At 32.4% G+C, this 18520-nt stretch overlaps 1 protein-coding gene across 2 annotated transcripts in view; it reads right to left on the bottom strand.

The window, feature by feature from the left end:
- Positions 1-2485: 2485 nt before the first annotated feature.
- The window catches only part of LOC106670104 (protein GDAP2 homolog), a 34723-nt gene continuing 18688 nt past the window's right edge, over positions 2486-18520 (bottom strand). The window contains exons 7-12 of one of the 2 annotated variants that reach the window (XM_014400130.2): positions 13190-13352; positions 10801-10954; positions 6068-6207; positions 5947-6001; positions 3865-4008; positions 2486-3801 (exon numbers count right to left, since the gene is read on the bottom strand). In XM_014400130.2, coding sequence (XP_014255616.1) covers positions 3763-3801; positions 3865-4008; positions 5947-6001; positions 6068-6207; positions 10801-10954; positions 13190-13352 — 695 coding nt within the window. In that variant the 3' untranslated portion in view covers positions 2486-3762. The remainder of the gene's footprint in view (positions 3802-3864; positions 4009-5946; positions 6002-6067; positions 6208-10800; positions 10955-13189; positions 13353-18520) is intronic. The other variant, XM_024230684.1, reaches the window with a different exon arrangement.

Genomic DNA, 18520 nt, shown 5'->3' with positions numbered 1-18520 from the left:
GTGCTTTGCCAAAGAAATTTCCCCCCAAAAAGCTATATCTGGCATTCTTTTTAAACCGATGGTAATCAAAGCTTATTAAAATTGATAACAATTAAATTACAGTTTTTCCGGTTTATGGTGAAACAAAATCGCTCATATATATCACTAGAGTGTTATCTACAGGATAGCTTAGCAGGAGCTTACAGCCAATTTTCTGCAACAGGAGATTTAAAAACTAATTAATTCTTATAATAAAAGTTTAGAATTGAGTCAGATTGCTGTTTTTGAAATACCAGTTTTATTTGCATCTTGAGAAGATTCAACAGATCTAGATTCTAAGATCTAAAACTTTGGTGACCATATAAAGTTTAAACTAAACTATTTCCATTCATAGAATTATATTTTCCTTGATTAACTTTTACATTTAGATCATGGAATTTACTTTTGTTTTATTTGTATCTTTTATTGTATAGCAAGAGACTATAAAAAGAGCAATTAATTTAGTAACTAACAATTTATTGTTTTATTATTCTAATGTTATGAAAGTTAAAATAAATTTAAGCTGTTTTATTATTTTACCATTTAATTTTAGAGAATTTTATTTACTTAAAGCCCTCTTTTCTATAGATACATTTTTCTTCTTCCAATTTTTACTTATCACAATTAATTACCAACTAATACAATTTCTAGATGCTGATAATGGGTTAAAAGAGTACATTTGTATCAGTTAACAAATTGTAGTGCAAATACTACACACTTGTCTTAAAAAGTAATTCCAGTCATATAGGAGCTTTTAAAAACCAACTATCTGTTGAGTGTCGCAGACACCACTTGACATCATCTTTTCATACTATTATCAATTAAATTTCATGGTTTAAGCAGAGATCCGAACCTAGAAAACAGTTAGTGCAGCCAAATATGAGTCGGATGACTTCAAATTTGCCATCTCGTCCCCCACCCCCTTAAGTCACCATTTATTTATACCTAAAAGAATAAATATGTTTAGAAAAATAATGCCCAAGATAACTCAAAGAAAAGAAATTCAACCCCGGACCTTTACCTTACAGTGATTAGCACTGTTTCAACGCTTAAACCGTTTTACTAAGACAAAACTTGAAAAAAGTTAAGTGAAATCTGATGTAAATATTTAGTAATTATAGGGGCTGTCGTGGCTGAGTGTTTAGGGAGTCTGACTCGTATTTGACACACTAGAGGGGTTCAAATCCCAGCAGAGCCTATGGCTTTCTTATTGATAATGATTTGAAAAATCTATTTACGTTTTAGTGGTCAATTGACCAAGTTACTCCCTTCAATTAATTATTCTTTCTATGTAAGGTCTTGGTTGAGATAAAAAAGTCAGTGCCACGAGCTGGATTCGAACCCATTATGTTTGGCTAAATGCGCCGCTACTCTACCACTTGAGCTGTCGTGACTTTGATCCACTCGGACACCAACTCTCCTTCTCAACCTATAAGAGTTCGAATTTTCCCTCGACAGGATCGAAGTCACAATAGCTCAAATGGTAGCGTAGCGGCGTATTTCGCCGAAGGTCGTGGGTTCGAATCCCACTCGTGACACTGACTTTTTTGTCTAACCAAGACCTTACATAGAAAGAATAATTAACTGAAAGAAGTACTTGGTCAATTGACCACTAAAACGTAAATAGATTAATACTGAATAAGTAAAAGAAGTATCACTTCACTAAACAGCACCTCCTGGCCACTTCATAAGTCGCTGAGAATCCATTCCTGATTACACATTTGAAAACGGCAAAAAGAGGGAAAATTCGAATGGTTGTAGGTTGAAATTTGAAAAATGTGTAAAGTGATTGGTTGTTCTATGACACCCAATGGGTAGTTGAACGTTAAGCCCTCCTGTAAAGCAGGAATTAATTACCTATTTAGTGATATTATCAATTAGTTAAAAAAATTTGTAACATTGTTATTAAGGAAAAGAACTGTGACGGAAAATTCACGTGGACCAATAGAGTGAAGGTTAGCCTAGCGACCACTTGTGGGTTAAGGACAGTTTTCCATTGCAGATTTTAAAAAAATGTATTTGAGAATGAATTTGAATAAAAAATCAAAATTGTACATAAGAAATAAGAATGGAAGATATTAGTTTTTGAAATAAAATAAAATAATGACCTTAAACTTTACTACATCCACATTATATTGAAATGTTGATGAATGTGCCTTACTGAAATCATACGAATTAATGAAATTAATGTTTAAACATATAATCATTAAAAATATTAATATATTAGTTATCCTTTGTTTTTTTTTTACCAATTTCACCCACAGCTTAACTAATTTTAAAAAATTCAAAGGGGAAAATGAATTTTCTTAAAGAAATTATAACAAGATCAAATTTTATTGCAGATAAATTTTAACAAATGCAAAATTGGAAATGCAATTTAACAACGAAACTACTAATTTACCAAAAAGTATTATTAACATCATTTTCAACAAATTATATATAAAAGGTTTTTTAATAATAAAATATATTACTTTACTTCATATATTGTATTTTAATGTCCTACTTAGTGGTAGCATTTAAACTGTGAAAGTATCGATTGTTTGTATTGGCACACAAAAAATACTTTTTTAAATATTTAGTTTTGCAAGTTTAAAACAAATGATTGAATCAGCACTAAGTAGTACTTAATTTACAATAGCATGTGACAACAACAACAACATTAACAATTACAAAATGTTTACTAAACATTCCACCTAGCAATGGGAACATTAGATAACATTGGCTTTTTTTAATATTTCATTACAAAGTGCAACCTGTCTAAAAGGGTTGTTGAGGTTCCGCATTTATGTTTTGCAACGTTTCTTTCATTCTATAATTGATGATGATTGTATTAAAAAAAAAGTAAAAAAGAAAAATATATAAAAAATAATTGTCTACTCTAAGCCTTATTATAATTAGTCAAACGTGAGACCAGTTTTTGACTATTTACGTGCCATTCGGTCAATTTTGCACTCTAAATAGGAAGAACATGTAACATTTTAATATTTTTATTGTAACAAGTATAATATTTGTACTTCACCTACAACTATGATGTATATTATATAACGTTATATATTTATTTGACAAGTAACGGTGTTGTACATTTTAAATATACTAAGTTAAAATATCTGATTTGTTTATATCAAAGCTTTAAAATGACTTAAATCAATGAATAAATGTAGAAAATAGAGTTAAGCGCATTGTTTTTAAACTTATTGCTAGCATTAAAAAAATATCTAATTCCCACAGTGACTAAGTGTATTTAAAAATAATAACTTAGTAAGCTACTACAATAATTTTTAGCTGGTAAAATTTAAAATTAGTGTTTGTTCAAAAAACTGTATAAAATTAGTTTCCACTGTTATTTGTATTGCCTGCTCAATAAATATTAATGTTTTTTTTTTTAACAATGTTATTGAACCTTAAATTATGAACATTAACATAGGTTCAAGATGTTAACTAACAGCATTAGTATTAAAAAGGTATAACAACTTTCATAAACTATCTTATATATACCTTTGTGCTCTGTGAACGCAAGGTAAATAATTGTCTTTCAACGTTTACAACATTTCTTTTTCATCGCGTTTCAATTATTGTTTACAACAACGGTACTCTCCAGTACACTCTTATTTTTCAACTATTATACCAACATCATTCATGCTTAATCATCATCATTTTTAAGCTAGTTAAAATCATTGACACAAGCAAATACTGATTGTTTTCACGAGAAGTCTATAATAACACCGTGCTGAAGGAATCCAATTTTTAGGTTGAGCTGGGATTGTAATACCGTATTCCATTTACCTGTAAAAGAAATAACAGGGACAGTTAAAATGACATTTAAATTAGGTTCAAGTGTATTCTTACAGTCATATCATGCTCTGTAATAAACGCAGGAATTTCAAGATGATTGGGGTGAATAACGGGATAAAGGTATTCCACCCCAGGAAGGCTATGAACTTTCTGTTTAATTGCTGGAGCCATAAATGTTGTAAACCACCATGTCATCATCTGCAAAATATATTCATTAAAAAAAAAAAATTATGTACACTCATTAAATTCACTATTTTTCGTGGTCAGCTTGACCAATTAATATCATTCAATTAATTAAGGTTTTAAGTTGAGATAAAAAAGTCAGTGTCACAAGCGGGATTCGAACCCACAACCTTTGGCTAGATACGCTGCTACTCTACCACTTGAGCTGTCGTGACTCAACACTCGGGCACTAACTTCCCACCTCAACCCCACCTTTTGAATTTTCCCTCCTTTTTGCCATTTTTCATAGATTGAAATAATGAATAGATTACATGACATTTGAAAAATGGTAAAAAAGGAGGGAAAATTTAAAAGGTGGGAAGTTAGTGCCTGAATGGATTGAAGTCACGATAGCTCAAGTGGTAGAGTAGTGGCGTATCTAGCCGAAGGTCGTGGGTTCAAATCCCGCTCGTGACACTGACTTTTTTATCTCAACTTAAAACCTTAATTAATTGAATGATATACACTCAAAGACAAAACTATATATTTTGGACACTCATATTTTGTCATTTATTTCAAACTATATGTGTTTTTATTGTTAAATTAATTACAATTCTTATCATGTAAGCTAAATTAAAAGAGTTGAGCTTTAATATTTTTTTTTGATTATGATGTTTCAAAGAAAAATTCACCAAAATACCGGAAAATCATTTAGTGTAGATTAAAATTTAACAATTTATTACCTAGTTTTGCTCTTAATAATACGTATTACCTCCTCTGCCTCATGGTGGGCCTTAAGGCTCCTAGACATTGAGCAAATAAATGGTCGGATTTTGTCTTTAATACGAGCAGTTTGGAGCTGTTCATTCAATGCTTGTTAGAGACAGCGAATGATATCTTAATTTATTAGGCTGACCAAATCATTTTGGTAATCCCTTCATCAACCAAGTAATGGGTGACAACTCGAGCTACATGCAGTCATGCATTAACATGAAGTTGTCCCCAATAAATGGAGCCAATGAGACCATAACTTAGTGCAATCAAAAATCATTCCACAACTTCCTAAATGTACCTTGTGCAGTCAAAAATCCATTCTGTATAATCATTCGATAACAGTGTGGCCATTGATTCTACCCCATACAATAAGTGTCTTTGAAAAGGCTGTGACTCACGCACGGTACATGAAGCAAGATGTTCTCTACGTCTTCTCCACACACGGTTCTCGTCATCTGTTTAGTTGAGTTCTGGCACTCATCTGCGAAGATCCCCCCGCATTGTTCAAGTGTATAAGCGAGATGCTGATTTGCGAAGTCTTTTTATTCAATGCTTCTCCAGTAGTAGAGAAAATAAGCTATTCTCATGAATTCTCTGATGACTGTTTTAGAGCTCACTCTTACATTACAAAATGTTTTGAGTTGACTACCTATCAAGGAAGTTGTTAAATGATGGTTCCTCAGTGCAGCAACAACAATAAAATGATTGTCTCTAGCAGTTGTATATCTCAGTTGACCAGTACCTTCTTTGATTGAGATTTCTGGTGGCCTTAAACCACAGTATACCATCGCTGTATGGCAAACCCAGTACTTGAGCTATGTAATGGATGCTAAAACCATCACTGGCCAAAGCATCTGTTTGGGCAAGATCTTCTTGACTTAAAACCATGCTTTTAAGAAAAGCCATAATAATTAATTTTTTACCAATATTTATTGATTCACCAAAGAAAAAAATTAAAAACCAATTAAATTGACTCTGGAAAGGATGAAAATGAACTTATTTTCTTTATTTTTAATCAAAAGGTGTAAACGGATCAGTAATATATAAATGTAAACAATAAGTTATTAGTGTTGGGTTTACATTTTAAGTCAACTATTAATGGGAAAATAAATAAATACAAGTGTCCAGTTTTTGTCTTCGAGTTCATTTTTTTTTTTTTTAAATGCAAAACTAGAGTTTAAAAAAATTATCAGTACTCACCTTTGTCCAAAATGTTGGATGTACGATATAGAACGCTTTCAAGTTTTTCTTGTATCTAAACAGAAAATTATTTAAGCTCATTACAAAATGTATAATATTGTTTTCTAAAACGAAAACATACTTGTAAGGAAGAATATTATAAACTTCTCTCAGCCAAGCAAATGATGGGTAATTAGCATTTGAAGTGTTCGTGTGAAAGTAAGCTATCACATAATCACTTTTAACAAGTGGATCCAGTAAATAAATAAGGTACAACAGGGCCTGTAAAAGAAAAATAACATATTTTTATCATGTTTTCTTGTTTTAGCTACTGCACAATGAAAATTAAATATAATTAGTTATGCAAATTTATCATTATACACCATGCAATAAGTTTGATTAAAAAACGAATTCATACTAGGTTGTTTGGGCAGAACTGATTCCAGTTTTGGTTTGAAAGATAAAAACAAGAAGGAACATAAAAAAAAAGTATTTTTACATTTTTAAACCACCTTTCTAGGGAAAACTAGATTTAATAAGGATAGACAATTATAAGTCAATTCATTGCTGGCAGATAATAAGCTCAAACACTTTGGCTCAATAGTATGGTCTTGAAGAAAAAAAGCAAATTCAGTTGTTACTGCCAAGGTTTTGACCTATTTTAAGGTCATCATGAAGACAAAACAATCTTAAATATGTCTACCGATTGTCATATTTAAGTTTTCTCTCTCAAATTTTCTTGAAGATCGACTCAGCCTAACTTTCCCTAGGAAATATATCACAGCCAACATTGTGACAGTCGTTGGAAATGTTACAACTGAGTTGGTCTGCTTACATAAAACAATGGACCATGCAACCACAGTGTGTACAATGGCAAATCCCATATGTACGGAAAATGTCAGATTTTAAAACTGAGTTAGGTTGCCCGAATGGATGAAAGGACACCTAAAAACCAAATATGATATGTCAGGCTCTTTCAACGGCACCAACCAGTGCCCGATTTAGCAGATTTAGATTTAGGATGCATTAGTGATTGTTGCATCGGCCCATTGTTTTATGTGTAACTTTGTCATGTACCATATTGAATGCTGGTTGTTTTATCTTGAAATTTTATGAAAGGAATGCTGAAGGGGGGGCTGAAACATCGTTTCTAAAATTCAACTACAACAGAATTCCTGGTTCCTCTGTTATTTCTGTTAATAACTCACTTAAATGCTTAACTGTTTAAAAAAAGTAATTAATACTGTATTCTGTTTTAACAATATGATAATGATCTAAATCTAATTAAACAATGAAGTTCACTAATTTACTTCACTTGAAAAAAAGAAATTGCTGAGGCTGTGCAAAAAATATTTAATAAAATTAGTGAGTTATAAACTTTTAGTGTTTTTAAGAACAAAAAAAAAAAAACGGATTTTTGCAATAGCTTTGGAGAATAATTTTCTAAATTTTTAATTTTAAATTTAAGACAAATTAAGTTAAGTAGGAATTCAATTAATTAAGGTTTTTTTTTAAAATTTATTTAATTATAAAGGCATTCAACCACGATGGGTCAAAACTGCCTTGATGATGAATTAATCGATGAGAGAAGAAAACAGAGAGCGATAAGCCAGGAGGGGCAGGGACATCAAGAGCGGGCACACCCCCACAGCGAACCGGACACCACAAGACCAGGCAGGAACCAGACACCCACACCAGCTCCTCTCCACACAAGACAGAGACAGTGGCAGACTTCTCAGAGGGCTGCGCATGGTGTGCCAGCATCCGCAGCCCTCCCAAGTTCCGGGGTTCAAACTCAACCCAGAGGCCAGCCCCACCCACCCCCAGCACTGGCCCCCTAGGAGCCGCGCCCGCACTCAAGGCCGCCCCGCCCTCCTACTTATTGTTCGTCACAATTTGTCGGTCAACCCAGTTTCAGTTAGGAACTCAAAAAGCTTTCTAACGTTAGCTGGGGCATCTTTCAAAATTTCGGTCACATGTTTCCAAGCTTAAGTTTGACCCGAAGGTCTTCGTACTTTCTGCATGTTGACAGAATATGCCTGATGGTGATTATTTCACCACAAGTTGTGCATCTTGGGGGAGGTTCTCTGGCCATTAGGTAACCATGTGTTAGTCTTGTGTGACCTATTCTGAGCCTGGCCAGCACGGTTTCTTCTTTTCAACATCTTTGCATTGCCGTGTCCCACTGTCTGACACTTTCCTTAATTTCTCTGAGTTTGTTAACCTCGATTTTGTCAGCCTCTGCTGGGTCCCAGGACACATGGGAGTAGAAGGTAATGAGGAAGCGGACACCCTGGCAAGAAAAGGGGCTGCCACACCGCTAATAGGACCTGAACCCTTCTGTGGAATAGGAACACACACTATCAACGAATACCTCAGACAGAAGGATAAAAAGAGAATGAGCGAACTTTGGAACTCACTTATTGGACACAGACAATCCAAGAATTTTCTAACCAACTTTGGCAAGAAAGAAATCACAGAATGTGTCAAAGGAAGCAGGAACAGACTGCGAATCCTAACAGGATTCCTGACAGGACACTGTAGATTAAATGGACATTTAAAGAAAATTGGAATAACCCAAGATGGCACATGTAGATTCTGCAAAGAAGCAGAAGAGACACCAACACACTTACTAACAAACTGCGGAGCTACACTAGCCCGCAGGAGGAAGTGTTTTGGGATGTACAATGTGACCATAAAAGAACTACAACCACTGAAACCGGGCCTATTAATCAATTTCTTGATGAAATAGGACTCACCGATGTGCTTTAAGCAGAGCACAGGGGATACAATAGCTCTTAAAGGGCGCAGTATACCATACCCTGAATTATTACATCTATCTATCTAACCTCGATTTTTTGCCATTCCGATTGCCAGGGGTTCCAAATTTTTCCTTTAAGAAACACAGCAAAGTCTTCACATGGCACTTCCGGTAAATACCATTCGATGCAGCACATTTCGCTGCTTGGTCAGCCTCCTCGTTGCCTTTTATACCACAGTGACCTGGGACCCACAAAAAACTAACTGCTGTACTCGTACTATTTTTTATAGCAAGTAAAATCTCTTGGATTCTTGGATTTATGGAAAATTTGTTTTTGATGGTTAATAGAGCAGAAAGGGAATCAGTGCAGACAACTAGAGCTGTGTGGTTCGAGTTTAGGATGTTAATGCATTTATTGATCGCAATTAATTCGACAGTGCAGTTATTACATATCTGAGAAAGAGAGAACATCATTTTTCTATCCTGATAAACAAATGCTGCTCCGACACCACTTGGGTTACTGGAACTGTCCGTAAATGCGAAAGTTGCATTTGGGATTGTACTTTTTATTCTTAAAAAATTTTTTTTATAAATGTATGAGGGAGTATTTTCTTTAGGAAATCTTGTTAGATTAAAGTTTATATTTGGGGTAGGCATGAGCCACGGCGGAATCGGGGCGACATGTTTCTTTTGTATCTTGGGAATTGATAAGTCTGTGGTGTTTAGGAACTCAAAGACTCAAAAGGCAAAGTGACATTTATATGAGTTATTTGTATTCACGGTTTCTGAGGGAATGGGTCGTAGCGGAGGGAAAAGCTCCCGTAGTGGATGAAAAGGTGTAGATAATATTGTTGCAAGGTATTTTAGTTCGAGTAATTTTCTTCTATAGTGTAGAGGGAGTTCACCTGCTTCTTGAGCTATCGTGACATCGTGTGAGCACAAGTGGTAGAGTAGCAGTGTATCAAGCTGAAGGTCGTGGGTTCGAATCCTGCTCGTGACATTGACTTTTTTATCTCAACTTAAAACCTTAATTAATTGAATGTTATTAATTGGCCAAGCGGACCACAAAAAATAGTGAAGTTAAGTAGGAATATGCATTAAAATATCATTTCATAAATCAGTTATTTTATATATTTTTAATTTTTAAATTATTTATTTTTTATATGTATTTTTTAACAGTTTATTATAATATAAAAAAACTCATTATTAAATTAGTCAACAAGGTTTTGTATTAGCAATTTTTGTAATAGCTTGGGGAATAATTTTTTAATTTTAAATTTAAGACAAATTAAGTTAAGTAGAAAGATGCATTAAAATATCATTTTATATATTTTTTACTTTTAAATTATTTATTTTTATGTGTATTTTTTAACAGTTTATTATATTATAATATAAAAAAACTCATTATTAAATTAGTCAACAAGGTTTTTGTATTAGCAATTTTTGTAATACCTTTGGGGAATAATTTTCTAAATTTTTAATTTTAAATTTAAGACAAATTAAGTTAAGTAGAAAGATGCATTAAAATATCATTTTATATATATTTTTATTTTTAAATTATTTATTTTTTATATGTATTTTTTAAAAGTTTATTATATTACAATATAATAAAAAACTCATTATTAAATTAGTCACCAAGGTTTTTGTATTAGCAATTTTTGTAATACCTTTGGGGAATAATTTTCTAAATTTTTAATTTTAAATTTAAGACAAATTAAGTTAAGTAGGATGATACATTAAAATATCATTTCTTAAATACCAAGGTGTTTAGTTTGGAAATTGTAAACCCACATATAATGTTAAATTTATTAGTCTGATCAAAATTTGACATCTAAACAAACAGATTGATATTTTTTATTTAAAAAAGTTTATCTTTTGAATCTAAACGATTAAGAAGATAAATTAACTATATATTATTAATTATTAATCATCTAAACGATATTAGAACGTCAAAGACTAGTTGAATTTATTACACAGATCTGTACTTGATGGTAGGCGGTTGCCATGTTATGCATAATACAGTACATATTACACTAGGTTCGCTCAAGTAGTATATTATTATAGTATTTTCTTTATATGTGGATAAACAAAATGGTAAAAATAGATATACTGACCTTGTCTAAATCGATATCCTTGAACTTGAACCATTTGCCGACGAAAACTACGACCGGCCTACCGAATCGATCGACTCCACTTTGGTAGAGACAACCGATGCCGGATACTTCTGTCAGGTCTTCAGTCTTCGCGCGTCTCAAGAGTTGATCGTATCTGAAACAAATTCGTAAATGAATTGAAAGTTTAAAAAAAAATTACACGGTTAAAGCCAATCTGTGAAGAGTCAAGGGAAAGATTGTAAATGACGTGTATAAAAATTGAGCGTAGGCGGCATAGTATGTGCGTCTATTCAGAAAAGTTTCATTATTAATAGAATTTGTTTTTTTTTTTGCAATTTATAAAAGGGGGTTGCGCTGTATTAATAGAACATTCCTTAAAGATAAGTATTTTCGAACGGTCGAAACCTGAGTAAACAGGAAGCACGTATAAAATTAAAGTAAAAAAAGGAAATAGAATAGAAAATTAAGGGTTTTTCTCATGTTGAGGAAGTGAGTCACAATAATTTTCCAGGATTAAATTAGTTTAAATAAATATTTCAACATTAAAACGTGTCGGCTGTTTAAACTTACATTTTAATATATTACATTATTTAACTATATGTTTATATTTTTTATGCAGTAGTTTTTGTTAAATAATATTTTGAAACTATTTTAATGCTGAATGTTTGAAGCAGCCTTGACACGAATCACATCAACAGTGTTTAATCGAGACAAATAAAGATCGTTTATACATAAGGATTTCCTTTTTTTCGTCTTAAGCAACAGAATATATAATTACCTCGATTCTTCTTCAACTACAGGTACGTTCGTTTGACTGATAACTTCCATAGGATTAGAAAGACACGAAAAAGCGAGGATGAAAGCTAAACGTTACGAAGCGACTATTACAACAATCTTACGCAACAGTCAAGAACTGGAACAATGCAAGAAACATTTCGCCCCCCCGGGTTGAAAATTAGCGCAATTACGCAAGAAAGTGGAGGAAAAAAATGAGAGTTTAATCCAAGTGAAACTAGCTGCCTGCTAACTAACAACTGAGCAGATCAACGAGATACTAACTTCAAGGGAAACATCTACGGAAAAGAGGGGAGCGATGTGTGTGTGAGTGTAAATTTAAAGCAGCGCGATATTTTGCGTTTGCTTTTACCAAATTCTTAGCGTAGTATCAATAATAAATACTAAATAAATTATTTTACCGAGAAGAGTATAGAACGTGCTAAAAGTTATCAAAATACAAAAAAAATTAAAAATTTATTTAAAAAACCTAAAAAAAAAAAAAAACGACAGAAAATTTGAGTTTAATTAAGTTCTTTAAAGTTTATCTATGGCCCTGGAAAAAAATTTTTTTCTGAAAATTTTCTACTGGACAGAAATCACATGTTTGCAACATCACAATATTACAATAAAGAGGTTTTGAATGCTTGCAATACTCATAATAATATTCAGCATAATTTGTATTATTATTTTTTAAAACTGAAAGTTTATCAATCAAACCATAAAATGACAAAAAATTAACTCTTAATTTTCTTAACAATTTACTTTCACTATCAATATACAATGTAAATCGCCAAATTTCCACAAAAGTGTTTTTTCGCTCGTTTATCTTGCTCAGTTGCTTTTTTCTATCTTTAAAATAAGATTTTATTTTATGGTATAATATCAAAATAATATTAATTTCTTTTAATAATCAAAATTTAAAATAATAAAAACAGCCGAATATTATTTTAGTGGAAAAACTTAAATATTTGTTAATTATTTTGGTTCCCTAATATAGCATTTATATTTAAATAGTCCACTTGAAAAATAAACATATTAGAAGGTTAAACTATTATTAATTAATTCATTTTTATGAAAATATTCTTAGCCTAAGTCGCTAGCGAACAATGAAGTTCTTTCTGGTAGATTTTATGTTTAAGGGATAAAAATTATCCAGCAACACTTGCCAATAAACCATTAAAAAACCAATACGGGTTTACGAAAAATAACAAATCCCAACTGATTGTCTATAAAAGCATAACGCAAACGGGAAAGTCAGCGGAAGGTGGTGTAAAATTCAGATAAAGAAGACCAGATTTTTGCCAAAAAATTGAACTAAGTTGAACTTTATATTCAAGTCGATTTTGGACTCTAAGACCTCTTTCAAAGCAGTTAAATGTCAAGGGCGGTGGTCACCCACGACGACTTCATCCAGTCATATCAACCGATTTTTATTTATAAAAAGCAAAATGTTCCAATTTTTTAAGAAAAAAAAGATCGTTACAATCAACCAATATGAAAACAGTCAGCATTTATTAAACATTTTAATTAATTTGCTTGAGAAATTTAAAATTTAAAACGCATGTATATGATGTATCAGTTTCGAAATATTGACAAATCGTTATCAGCTTACCTTTCCTGGGTGTGAAATTCTTTGGAGATGACCGGATACGCAGAAGACACCTGCCTCTCGCCGAGCAACCTCTGCTGATCCAAATCACCTTGCATGTGGGTGAACGAAGTGTCAGTCATGGCATCAAAATGACTAGAAAGGTCTATCACATAACTGTCATCTTCTGAAACGGAAGCTTTATTTTAGAACACAAGTGAATATTCGAGATGAGTCAAACATACACAAAACAAGGAAGAAAACAAAACAATTAATTTCTAACAGGGTAAATGCTGGCGTATGTTATGGACTGATAAAGATTTTCTTTCTTCAATTAAAAAAGCCCTATAAATTATTTTTTACAAGGGGGCAAACCAAATTGATGACCCATAACTCATATAAACAATCTGACGATTATCAACCCAAAGATTTAACAAAAGTCTTGAACATATAAGGAATTTTTAACATTTCAGAAAGCAAGAATTCAAAGACAATAGACAAAATTTGAATAAAATGGCCGAAATCAGTTGATAAATCAAAGATGTCCTCATTCGTTTATATGTAGGTGAAAAAAAATGATCTGCCATATATTAAAAAAGGCAATTGCACTTTTACTTCTTATATGCTCACGCTTTCCTAAATTTACGATAAGTAAAAAAAAATTTTAAAATAATTTTTATCGCTAAAAGGTCTATATATTTAAGCGACATCCTATAAAATAGAACCTGTACTTCTGACTAACGAACATTAAACTAAAGTATGAGACATATTTTCATTGGCACGGGAGTTACATAAGGCACACTTGTCTTTTTTCTTAAAAAATGGCTGAATTTAAAGGAACAACGATGGTCGTAGTGTGATAATCCGGGTTCTAGTGTCAAAATTAAATAAAGATGTGTAGCATTTAGTGAGCATTAATTAATGATTATTTGGAGGTCGTGAGAAGCAGTCTGGTGTGATGTAGGTTCAGAAAAACATCTTTTTTATTGTGTCAACGTTTCGATCTTTATTAAGACCATCTTCAGGGCCTGGGATTTACTAACATGACACAAAGTTATGAATACAAATTGATATACACAACATAGAAATTTTAAGTTTAATCAAAGAATTTGCACATATCACTCGAAGTGTGTGTTTTCTGTGTAGATGAGTGACTGTTGTGTGTCCTGTTGAAAGTGTTTGTGAGATATTAATGTTTTTTGATTATATATGTTTGCTTTTTAGGAAGAAGGGATAAAAATTCACTTTTCTATGAGGGGTCGGCTTCTTAGAGGTGAAAGGGACGGACAATGGAAAAAAGGGGTAATAGTTTGTCGTTAGGCCTGGTTAGCCTTTCAGGATTATTAACGAAAGGAGAGAAAATTGTTGAAGACTATGTAGAATTGTTTGATGTGTGGAATGTAATGATTGTTATATATGTTTTATGTGACATATACCCAAAATACTCACTTTGAGTGAGTACAATACTTTGATTAAACCTAAGATTTCTATGTTGTGTGCTTCATTGTATAAATTCAATATTCATATTTTGTATGTATATGTATAATTTAAGCAATATTCATAAATCCCAGGCCCTGAAGATGATCTCAGTAAAGATCGAAACGTTGGCATGATAAAGAAAATGTTTTTCTGAAACCTACATCACACCAGACCGCATCTCACGATTTCTGAATAATTATTAGGTAATGTACTTAAAATAATAAAATATTATTTTTCCCTGAAAAACTATTTTAGTATTGAACAAGGAAATGTTTGAAAAAAAAATCAAAATAAGTGTGGAAATACTACAACGAACACGAAAAATACTTACCAGCCATTCTCAAGCATTAGTCAAAAAAGCAATTTGCTTAACGCGCATGTATTTAAAAAAAAATTACAACTTTCTAATAAAAATGTAACAAAGCAAACATCTTTTCTTCAAAATACTCAAAAACATTGATTAAAAATCGTTTTATTAACCCTCTTCCGATGTCCTTTAAGTTGTTGACAATTCGGCACCATCCATGGATCATGTGCGACCCATAGTATTAATAATGCAATCTTCGTTTAAAAAATTGCTTCATTCGGATTCAGAATAAATAAAAAGATGCTTTTAGGCATAAACATATAATTTATAATTGATGCAATGTTTAAAAATCTCATTTTTTTGTAAGGAAGCAGTCTTGCGATCCACTTGAATACACACAATCTTACTCAGCCTTATAAATAAATAAAATGTAATTATCTTGGATAATATTTGAAGGAATAACACCAGCAGAAATCTTACACAAAACTGTTATCAATTTCCGAAGTCTTGAACCAATAGAATTAAATTTTGAATACAAACAAAATTATGATCAAGAAAAATCAGTCTTATTGAAGGGCCACGTGAGGTGGAACAACTCTTCTGTTGACAGTCCTGAACTTGCCAGAACTACAGCCATGAACAACAAACCAAGTCTCTAGTAGACCAGTAGGACCAAAGTGTGACTGTTTGGACGTGAACTTTTGATGATTTCTTTACAAGCCCTGTGGCTCTCCCTTTAGGTTCAGGCAGATCAAGATAAAGGCATCACAAGATAAAAAAGTAAGAACTTCTATACTCGACCAAAAGGTAAACAATTTTGTTACACAAGTGTGTCATTCACGACCCATAATAAAACATCACAAAAAATAGCATAATAATTTTGAGTATGCGTTGGAAAACTTAACTGTTAGCTTTGGCGGCTTCTGGACAACTGGCTGTAAGGGTAATAGGGCCCTTTCCCTCAACCAAAATAGGGGCTGTGGGTCACATACGACCCGGTCGGAGTCGGACGAGGGTTAAACAGCAGTTGTGGCTTAGACGTGAAGCAAGCCTTCCTACGGAATGCACTAGGCACTGCTCTGTTAGGAAAGAGAGTTTTATTACCTTTTATCTACTACCATATCCTAAAACTTAACCGACCGTTACTTTCAAGACATCAGTGGCTCCTCTCTATCATATATCTTAGGACGGATCCATCATCAATAGACATTCCTACTCTTTCTGAAAATCCTTATCACCTACGATAGATGACACGGCCTTTGCTCTCATAAATAAATATCCCGTCATCTCAGAAACGAAAGAGCCAAAGAAAATCCATTTGGAAAGAGAATGAGACCAATGTTTCAAATTTTCGTTTGAATCGACATGCCTAAAAAACTGTTATTTTCCTTACATTTAAAATTCTGTGTATATATTTCCCATCTCAATGGAAATTTTCCGGCGTCCGAATGATTTCAAAGCCTAAAAACCTCATAACTTTCTTTTACCCTTCGTCTATTGCCAATTATGGGGCAAATCATAGAAAAACTAATAAAGCTCATTCTTCCCATCGTTCGTTCCCGCAACTTTATTCATGACCACCAGTTGGGGTTCAGGCGTTTTCATTTCACTATGCGAAGTTGCCATCTCGGTGTAGGCATCATCGCTACCTCTCTTGTGAGAAACGAGCGTTGCTCCGGTGAATTCATAGATGAGAAGCAAGCCTTCGGTCCAGCATGTCACTCGGAGCTGCACTGGAAGCTTAAGAGAGTTCTACCTTTTACCTACAACCTGATCCTAAAATCGTACTCGACTGATACAACCCAGCCATCTATGATAGCTCTCTATCCTGAAGTATCATTGGACGTAATATATAACACTGATCATACAACATAATCCCACCAGCTAATGTAGTCCTACCTTGGATAAATGACTCAAAAGACAAGATTTCAACACAAACTTCAGACTTCTTCAAAGACTGATGGACAAACAATCAAAACTGACTCTGAAAATCATTTATATATTCCCGGACTTGAACTTTGGGGAACATCTGAAACATCGTCAAAGCTTCTTTCCAACCAAATTGCTATTCACAACGACTTTAACATTCAATATGTCTGAAGTAGCAAAAATACACTTACAAGAAGTTTCATAAACGATTGTACTGATAGACTAATCCTTCTGTCAGAAATTTATCATCCCGCACCCTTCCAGATAATCCTCCCCGATGATGTGTCTGTCACTAGACTCGCGACTTACTACTTTTGAGTAGTTCCTCGTTTGTATTTATTTTATTCCCAAAGACTAATAAGAAAAATTAATGATCTGATTAGTGGTTCACAGTGTTGGTGCTCATAATTGTACAAAATTCTAAAAAAAATTACGAAAGAAAAAGTAAGAGAGAACGAAAAGAAGAAAATGACAAAAAGTAAATTTGTCCATTTAAGTTGACAAAATATTACACCACCAAATTATTTCATTTCTAAAAAAAAAAGATGAAAATTTTTCAAAATTGAAAATAATTTATGAAAGAAGAAAAAAGGTAAATTTCCACGTTTAATTTGGCATGTTAGATCACCACATTATTCCCTTTCCAATGAAACAACAGCAACACAAATCTTTCAAAATTGAAAATAATTCATGAAAGAAGAAGAAAAAAAGGATAAATCTCCGCATTTAATTTAACCAACTGTTAGACTATTATATTATTCCATTTCTACTCAAAAAGCGACAAAATCTTTCAAAATTGAAAATAATTCATGAAAGAAGAAGAAGAAAAAAAAGATAAATTTCCGCATTTAATTTAACCAATTTTTAGACTACTACATTATTCCATTTCTACTCAAAGAAAAGCGACAAAAACTTTCAAAATTGAAAATAATTTATGAAAGAAATAGAACATAAATAAGAACTCTCTCACGACACGCAAGAATGGCACAATTACACAGAAGACAAACACTGAGCCCTGAAGATGATCTCAATAAAGATCGAAACGTTGGCACGATAAAGAAAATGTTTTTCTGAAACCTACATCACACCAGACCACGTCTCACGATTTCTGAATAATTGTCGATTAACGGTCACTAATCACTACACACAGAAATAAGAAAAGTAGAAAATGAAAAAGCTAAATGTCCACGTTTATTTTGACATGTCAGTTCGCCATATTATTTCATTTCTACGCAAAGAAAAACAACAGAAACCTTTACGAATTAAAAATAATTTATGAAAGAAAAAGGACGGCAGAAAGAAAATAAGAAAATTAAAAAAGTGTCAATTTACACATTTAATTTGATCACATCTTATTCCACAACATTTATTCCATTTCTGCGGAAAAAACAAAAAAAAATCTTTCAAAATTGAAAATTATTTATGAAAGACAAAAAGGCAAATTTCCATATTTAATTTGACAACATAATGTATTAGATCACCACACTATGCCATTTCTATACTAAGTTATACGTTTACAACTTGATACAGCAAATAACCTTTTTTTAATAATTAAAAAAACACTATTAAAATTAAACATAAAGTATATAATGAATATATAATATAAAAATAAAAAATAAGACAAGTAATATTATATAATA

Source organism: Cimex lectularius, unplaced genomic scaffold, assembly GCF_000648675.2.
Source record: "Cimex lectularius strain Harlan isolate CLEC.00 unplaced genomic scaffold, Clec_2.1 scaffold40, whole genome shotgun sequence".
Taxonomy (NCBI): domain Eukaryota; kingdom Metazoa; phylum Arthropoda; class Insecta; order Hemiptera; family Cimicidae; genus Cimex; species Cimex lectularius.
This window is presented reverse-complemented; position numbering and strand designations above follow the sequence as displayed.